Genomic DNA, 8,369 nt, shown 5'->3' on the forward strand with positions numbered 1-8,369 from the left:
TGGTGTCATTATCGCTCTAGCTTTTTTATTCTTGTTGATTAACCGTATCACGGAGCTACATTATTACGCCGCTGTAAATACCATGGATATTATTTCTGTGGCGGGTTTTTCCCAACAATTTCGTCTTTCATTTCCCCCATATGTGAGTATTTCATATGACCAAAATAAGATTCAAATTGATAAATATTATGCAACTTTATTGATCACCATATTTGTTGAACAAAAGCACGAATTGCAAGAGCCATTTAAAACAAATAATACAAACAACGAAAAAAAGCAAAACTGTAGAGCTTATTAATTCCAAATACCAAAGTACATATAGAATAGTGGCTACATAAATACATTACTTCCTAGGATAGATAGTAAAATAGGTTTGGGCGAGAGTTAAGCCAAGTAGTACAATTGCTACAAGCAAAGTCATAAATGACCATGGACTACTAAAATGAGTCCAAAACAACTCTGCCAAAAATATTCTTTTTTTGCTGCTAGTATGTTGTTGAATTTTCAATGCGACATTCAAAATGTTACCAAAGGAAAATATACGACCAGCGGGAATCTCTTGCAATACTTTGTTGGCTTCCTCATCTGTTCCTAAACAATTGAAGAGTATTTCTTGCTCTCGTAATTCTTTGACATCCCCAGCGCTTATTACGAGCGATTTCAAAAAGTTGACATAATTTGTTATCTCAAGGGCAACTGCCCAGCTGCCAGTATTGCTCATCTCATAAGCTATCACGTTCGCATACAATACCGGCATGCCGGCGTCAATAAATAAAGGTGGAAGCTCGAGCTGCGCAAACAAGCAGTAAGATTTGAATTTGATTCCTCTGAGAGTTTGTTGGCTACTTGGCTTAAACCAAATGCCTTTTGATTTGAGGTCTCTAACTGACCGAAACGAGTTGACATCAACCTTTCTTTCTTTTGTGGAAACTGCGGCGCATCTGAAAGATGTACGTGACAATACAAAGATGGAAATACGTCATGTTAAAGAATATTAAGGATCTAATATTGTGATTTGTTAAAATGAGACAAACATATTGTAATATGTAAAGTTAATTTTAGAGATCTCTCGTCAAGTTTAATTTAGTAACACAAACTTCCCTTGTGGTTTACAATATTTAGCTTATGTCCCTTGATTTAATTTTTAAAAATAATCACGTAGGTCTGTTTTTCCTCGGGATTTAGTTAAGCCTAATTTCGTAAATCACAAAAAAGATTAGTATAATAAAATCAAACCTCAAAAAGATCTCTGAAATTATCCTCTAATAAATACAACCATGATTGTTTCATATGCCTTTAAATTGTTAAATATTGTGACTTATATATTACTTTTGACGTATGTATTTCAAAAAATTTAATGATTTTATGTCCGAATTCATAATCAAGATTAAGAAAAATTCATAATCAAGATTAAGAAATTTGACTCTTGAAATCCAAATTATATTGGAACAACGGGTAAAGGGCAGTCCGGTACACTAAGCTCCCACTATGCGTGGGGTTCAGGGAAGGGCTGGACCACAAGGGTATATTGTTTGCAGCCTTACCCTGCATTTCTGCAAGAGCCGGTTTTTACGACTCGAATCCGTAACCTCCTGGTCACATGGCAACAACTTTACCAGTTACGCCACGGCTCCCCTCCAATTTATTGGGACAGAGGTTCTGCCAAAAAATGAATACATACCTGAAATACTTTTGGGAGCAGGTTGACGGTGTTGCTACTGCATTATGCCGTCCAGTATTGTAACCAGAGACATGTACTTCCCAATAAAGTTGAAGAAGATGAAGATAATCCTCATCACTACTCCCTATTTCAATTGCCTTGCGCAGAGACCCCCAGTAAACCGTTTGCTTGCAGAACTCGCCAAGCAATTCCTCCCAGGACGAGTACGTTTTACCTTCTGCAATAATATTACCATCACCATATATCGAGGTGGCCAACCTCTTGAGAATCCAGAGTGGAATTTGGTTCTCGAGTAACATTATATCATTGAAAATTGCAAATCTTGTTGCTGCGTCAAGTGCACGACAAGCAGAGTTGATATCTAGCATAAAGCTCAAAAGTAAACACGCATCGAGGAGCATCATTCGAGCTAACTCAGCATCACTATAACGGTCCGTAGAACCTTCAACGTAACAATCTCTGATTTCCTTGATGCTAACAAGAAAACTATTGTAATTATTAACCACGTCATTGTGCCCTGGAATCAAGTGTTGAATCACTTTATATTTGTATTCCTCCGTAATTTGAAATTTGGGTTTCCATGATGATAAGGCCCAAAAGAAACAATCTCTGGATTGTAAAGATGGTCCTTGTTCTCATCTCGTAAACATTGTGGAACTTTAGGAATTTTCCGTCCATCCGAGGATAATCTCGGCGTGCACAAATCTTGGAGGACAACCTCATCGATGTTGACAACGTTAATTTCCATATATGTTCTCTTTGGAAATCCAAATCCATTACTCATACTATATAAGGAAAACAAGAGGGAATAAATTCTCATTTCCAAGGATAGCTTTGAGGTCAATTTAAGTATTTTAAGAAATGAATTGAGATCAACTCAAGTAAGTACAATAATACTGATATTGCCAATAAGCAAGCTTTACATATTTGTGTGGCTGCTAATCATCTCATAAAGTTAAATTATTTTTAAATATAGAAATGTGACATTCTTTTTTAGACAACCTAAAAAGAAAAGTGTGCCACATAAATTGGGACAAAGGAAGTTCGTTTTTTTTATTATTTTCCTATCTTAATATATTGCCATGTGTTTCTTTAATAGAAACAAAATAGGGAAAAGAACGTGTGTGTCCCCTCAAACCAAAATAATTACCCGCCCATATCCCCATTACTTCGTACCCCGAGAAAAAACTAAAACTATTTACCCGAGATGCCCCCCAAATTTATGATACCAACATGATATATAAATGTACTGAGATGGTATCATGGAAGACTGCTTTAGTCCTTCTCTTAGTACTCCATGATAGCATCATGGTATATAAATATACTGAGATGGTATTATGGATGATCATGTTCATTTATTCAAAAAGACACACTTTTCTGAAAAAAAAACCTCTATGATACCATCACCTTATATGCATATATTGTGGTGGTATCATGGAGGACTGCTTTAGTCCTTCAATGAAACACTCCTCGGGACCGTGGTACCATCGTGGTATATAAATATACTGAAATTGTATCTTGGAGGACTACTTCAATCCTTCTCTTAGTCTTCCATGATACCATCATGATATATAAATATACTGCGATGATATCACGGAGGAAGAAGTTTGGGCAAAGGGGTACGTCGGGTAAATAGTTTCGGCCGGTTGGGTAAGAAGGAAATTAGTTTAGGAAGGGCATGAGGCGAATAATTATTTTATATTTTAGGAGTATTTGGTGTTGTTTTCCCAATAAAATATGGCATAGCCACATTTTAGAGTCCCTTGAAAAAGCCACGAGGGCACTTGCATGTGACACATTTTTAGAAAAGAGCAGGGAATCACACTCTAAAAATTTCAAGGAAAGAATAGAGTAAGTCTGAAAAAGCCACGAGGGCACTTGCATGTGACACATTTTTAGAAAAGAGCAGGGAATCACACTCTAAAAATTTCAAGGAAAGAATAGAGTAAGTCTGAAAAAGCCCACGAGGGCACTTGCGTGTGACACATTTTTAGAAAAGAGCAGGGAATCACACTCTAAAAATTTCAAGGAAAGAATAGAGTTAAGTCTTTTCAGTTGGCTCTTCTCTGAAGCAAAGGAGTGACTCTCTTTTTGTTCGTTGTCTCAATAATCACTCAATTTATAGTAATTTGTTGGCAAAGTCACTTGTTTTTCTTTCGTGTTTTAAGAGTCATTTAACTTTGTCTAATAAGCTTTCATAGTCATTTTAACCGGAAATATAATTTTCGATAACGATTTAATGACGTGATAGCTGTAAGTGTTATAAATAATATTAAAAAGGTTAAAATCAATACTCGGGTTTAGTTAGAAACTAATACCTGACCCGACCCCATCCAGCTCTTTCCAAATTGGATCAACTCTAAAATTAGTAAAATACTTCCTTGCAATCCATTGAAGTGTCATATGAAAATTGTTGAATACATTTGAAAATTTATACTTTAGATTCGAAGATTATTAATTTGACAATACTACTTACATGACTTGCATAAACTCTAAATCGGCACCCGAACTGTTTTTGCGGGTCGGATTAGGGATTGAGTCGGGTTTAAGGTGGCTTGGGTCCTAAATAAATTCAAATACTGATTATTTTTTTTTTATATATATTTTTAAAATTTACAGTTGACAAGATATTAAATAAATATAAAAAAATGTATTTCCAGCTAAAATGACCACGAAAACTAATTAGAAAAATTTAGAAGACTTTTGAAAAATAAAAAATAGGTGACTTTGATGATCAATTAATATTAGTTGAGACCACTCAGGCAACTAACTCTTTTAACTTTAAAGTAGTAACTTTGCCAATAATAACTATATATATATATATATATATATATATATATATATATATATATATATATATTCTACATTTTTAAAAAGGTAATTAATGTATTTATATATTTTATTATTTTCCTATAATTGCCATGTGGTTCTAAAATAAAAATAAAATATGGCATAGGCCACATTTTAGAGTCATCTGAAACAGCCCATGAGGGCATTAATGGGTGACACATTTAGAAAAAAAGAAGGGAATTACACTTTAAGAATTTCAAGGAAAGAATAGACTAAGCCTTTCAGTTGGCTCTTCTCTGAAGTAAATGAGCGAGTCATTGTCTTTTTGGTTTTTCCACTCGGTCTACAATATTTATTTTGGAGCCTCAATTAATACAATCAAATTATGTCCCGCATGCCTCATTTTAAGGGGGAAGCGCCCTGTAACACCCCTGTCACGCCCCGAACCACGGCCTGGACGTAACACGGCACTCGGTGCCTGACTGCATGTGACCGAGCGAACCACATGGTTTGCTTGTCAACATGGGCATCAAAACAATATAATCTATATGATGCAATTTAAATAAATCATGAAAATATAATTTGCGGAATAAAGTCTTGAAATTATCTCATAGCATGACAACACAATAGTTTGCAAACATAAAAGCATAACTGACTTTGTGAACTAACATCTGTCTATGAAACCTCTAAAACATGTCTGATTACTAACTACCAGGACATGACCCTGGACTACCATAAACTGAATACTAATGCAGACTCCATGTTGAACCCCGAGAGAAGTGGGGCTCACCAATAAGCTGATAACTGAAGTGGTCCTACTGCGCAGGTGTATGCTCCTGAAAATCGGTATCTGCACCGTGAAGTGCAGGCCCCGAGCAAAAGGGACGTTAGTACATCGTGAATAGTACTAGTATGTAAAACCTGTTGAAGTGAAGAACATGGCACAACATAGGTATAGGACATGAACTGAAACTGAATGTAACTTGAACATGAGCATGAAGCGTGAGTAAAGTCTGAAAACAGTAAATCAATGGAAATACATGTATGTAAAAACTGCTTGTAACGTGGGGAACGCTATAGTATAACCGACAACATGATCTGGTACTTGCGTCCTACCAGCAGAACACTCACACCTTGCCAGAGATATGAGATTTAAGTAATAATAAGCATGTAAGGATCCAAACTGCATAATTAAGGTGTTGCCTCCTTGCTGACAACCGTTATCCTACGGTGGCAATGTAGTTTCAGGCTATCTGAGCCTTCTCGGTTAACTAAGCAATTCCCAAAAACATGAACATGATATAGTTGGCTAAGAAACCCATGATTTTCGTGAATTAACTTGTACTTGTCTTGAAATCATGATCTCACGAAATAACTTGTAAACATGGTTTCATGAAATAACTTGTAAACATGGTTTCATGAAATAACTTGTAAACATGGTTTCATGAAATAACTTGTAAAATAGTTTTATAAGATAACTTGTCATAATCTTGCAAACATGTTCTTGATTCATGAGTAATAAGAATAGTTCATAATCATATATATAATTGACTTGAAAACATGCTTGTAACTTGCTAGATAAAATCATAAAGTTTCATATAAACATAATGAGAACACATGAGGAAGAATTCATGATTCATGGATTAAGCTGAGGTTCCTAATAACCGTAATGGAAGATTAGGAATACAATAACGAATATAGATACAAGATTCATGTACATAAATACATAACTACGGGCTACCAATATGTTGGGTTTAATGCCCTAGGATTTGAACTTCATGGATATCAAGAAACGGAGCACGGGGAAGAACGTGGAGATTCCCACATGTGGATGGAAGTTCTACATACCTTGAATTCCTGATTTTGAGTGTATCACAATGTCTTTCAATCCCTTCAAATTTAATCTATAACAATACAGGTATAGGGATTCTGTATTAGCAACAATATCCATGCTTTGATCATTTAAGCATTTTATCAAACACTTGGTGAGCATGAAGCTCCACAACCTTCATTAGTGGTGTTTTCTTCACCCAATCCCCATTCTAATACTTCTATCTAATTCTACAATCTCAATTAGATGTAATTAACATCATTCTTCATCACCCGCATGAATACAACAATCCAAAAACTCTATAGTTCATATAATTCTCTTTATCAAACCCATTTTCTATATGCTTCCTCAATCCAAGTGTTTTTAACTTATCAATACTTCAATAATCATATAAACATCATAAAACTTACTTTAGTTGTTGTAGGAATAAGCCTTGAGTTGAAATGCTTCACTTGAACAAAACCCTAGTTCCACCTTCCATGGGATTTCTTGTCTTGAATGGACTTTGATGTGTTTCTCACACTTAGTTTTGTGGATTGATGAAGTGGATCTTTAGTTTCACTTGGATTCTTGCATATGAAGTGGTTTGGAAGGCTCTAGAGAACCCTTGAGTCGTGGAGGAGAAATGGGAATGAAAAAAAAAATGAGCTTGGGTCTCTTATTAACATCTTAAAATCTGATCCGTCGGGCAATTCTACGCCAGTTTTTACGGGCCGTCAAACTGTTTGACGGACCGTCAAAATGGCCGGTAAAACTGCCCAGCAAAATATGGGTTTCTGTGACCATTTTACGCTGGTCTGTGTCAATTTGACGGACCGTAAAACTTTTTACAGACCGTCAAAATTTTTTACGGACCGTCAAATGGTCCGTAGGAATTTTCTGCTCAGATAGTCTGTCGTAGAATGACCATAACTTTTGATCCCGATATACTGTAAGGGCCCACGACCTATGGTTGGAAAGCTATTTCAAAGGGCTACAACTTTAATCAAGGAAGTTTTCCAAAATTCCAAATTAATAGAGGGGTTATGGTCGTTGGAAGTAAGACCTTCTATAAACTCACTTGCAAACATGCCCCGTAGAATGGCTTCCAACTTTTCTTTGCCCAAAGACATTTCTTATGACTTAATTGGTTTTCAAAACACTTCCTATAACCCTCATATTGGTTCCATTATATTATCATCTTATGAGTCAAACCTTCGCCCAAAGCTACGAGGTGTTACAACCCCGTACCTTTAACTTAAGCTTTGACCATGATCTTAGACTTAGAAACCAGATAAAGAATGTGGGCATTTGAAATTTCCTCTTCAGTTGTAAGATGGTGGTTTACGCCCATGAACAGTAACCGTATTTCAGTATACGGCCCGTATTTCAAGTCGTAAATTGGTACCAAAGATTTCTGAGCATTCTGGAATTTGACACTTACATCGTTAAATACGGATCGTATTTCAAAATACGGCCCGTATTTCAAAATATATTTAGAATTTGGGAAACCTTCCTTCATGAAAATTGTAGAGATTTGAAATACATTTCCAACGGTATATTATGGGGGTCAAAAGGACATCTGTCCAAAGACTTATGACCATTTTACTGAAGAGACGCAGTGCAGTCCATACGGAATACGGACCGTATTTCAAAATACGGCAAGTACTTAACTGAGTGTAAAATTTAATCTTCCAGAACAGTATATATTCATCCATATCAGTTCAAATCATTATTTTTCATTCCTTCAAGACCAAGAACGACCTCCTACCTTCCTCCATCATCAAGAACACCAAGGTAAGCCTACTCTAATTATTCCAACTCAATTCTAACATATACTCTAATAATCTAAGCAAGAAATCATTCTTCCTAATCTAGGTGTTTCAATAAAACCCATCTCAAGGTTCAAGAATCAAGATTTAGGAAATCTTCTCCAAAATTCAAGTCTTTAATTCAAGTTTTGGAGCAATTAAGGTATGTAGAACTTCCATCCACATGTGGGAATATCTACGTTCTTCCCCATGCTCCGTTCTTGATATCCATGAAGTTCAAATCCTAGTGCATTAAACCCAACATATTGGTAGCCCG

General features: G+C 35.8%; 1 protein-coding gene across 1 annotated transcript; it reads right to left on the reverse strand.

The window, feature by feature from the left end:
* Positions 1 to 272: 272 nt before the first annotated feature.
* LOC132633688 (UPF0481 protein At3g47200-like) lies at positions 273 to 2,478 on the reverse strand. Its single transcript, XM_060350201.1, has 2 exons — positions 1,682 to 2,478; positions 273 to 941 (listed from the first exon to the last, which is right to left on the reverse strand). The coding sequence occupies exons 1-2, from the start codon at positions 2,083 to 2,085 to the stop codon at positions 344 to 346; spliced, it is 1,002 nt and encodes a 333-aa protein (XP_060206184.1). The 5' UTR covers positions 2,086 to 2,478; the 3' UTR covers positions 273 to 343.
* Between the last annotated feature and the right edge of the window lie 5,891 nt (positions 2,479 to 8,369).

This window comes from Lycium barbarum, chromosome 3 (genome assembly GCF_019175385.1).
Source record: "Lycium barbarum isolate Lr01 chromosome 3, ASM1917538v2, whole genome shotgun sequence".
Taxonomy (NCBI): Eukaryota; Viridiplantae; Streptophyta; class Magnoliopsida; order Solanales; family Solanaceae; genus Lycium; species Lycium barbarum.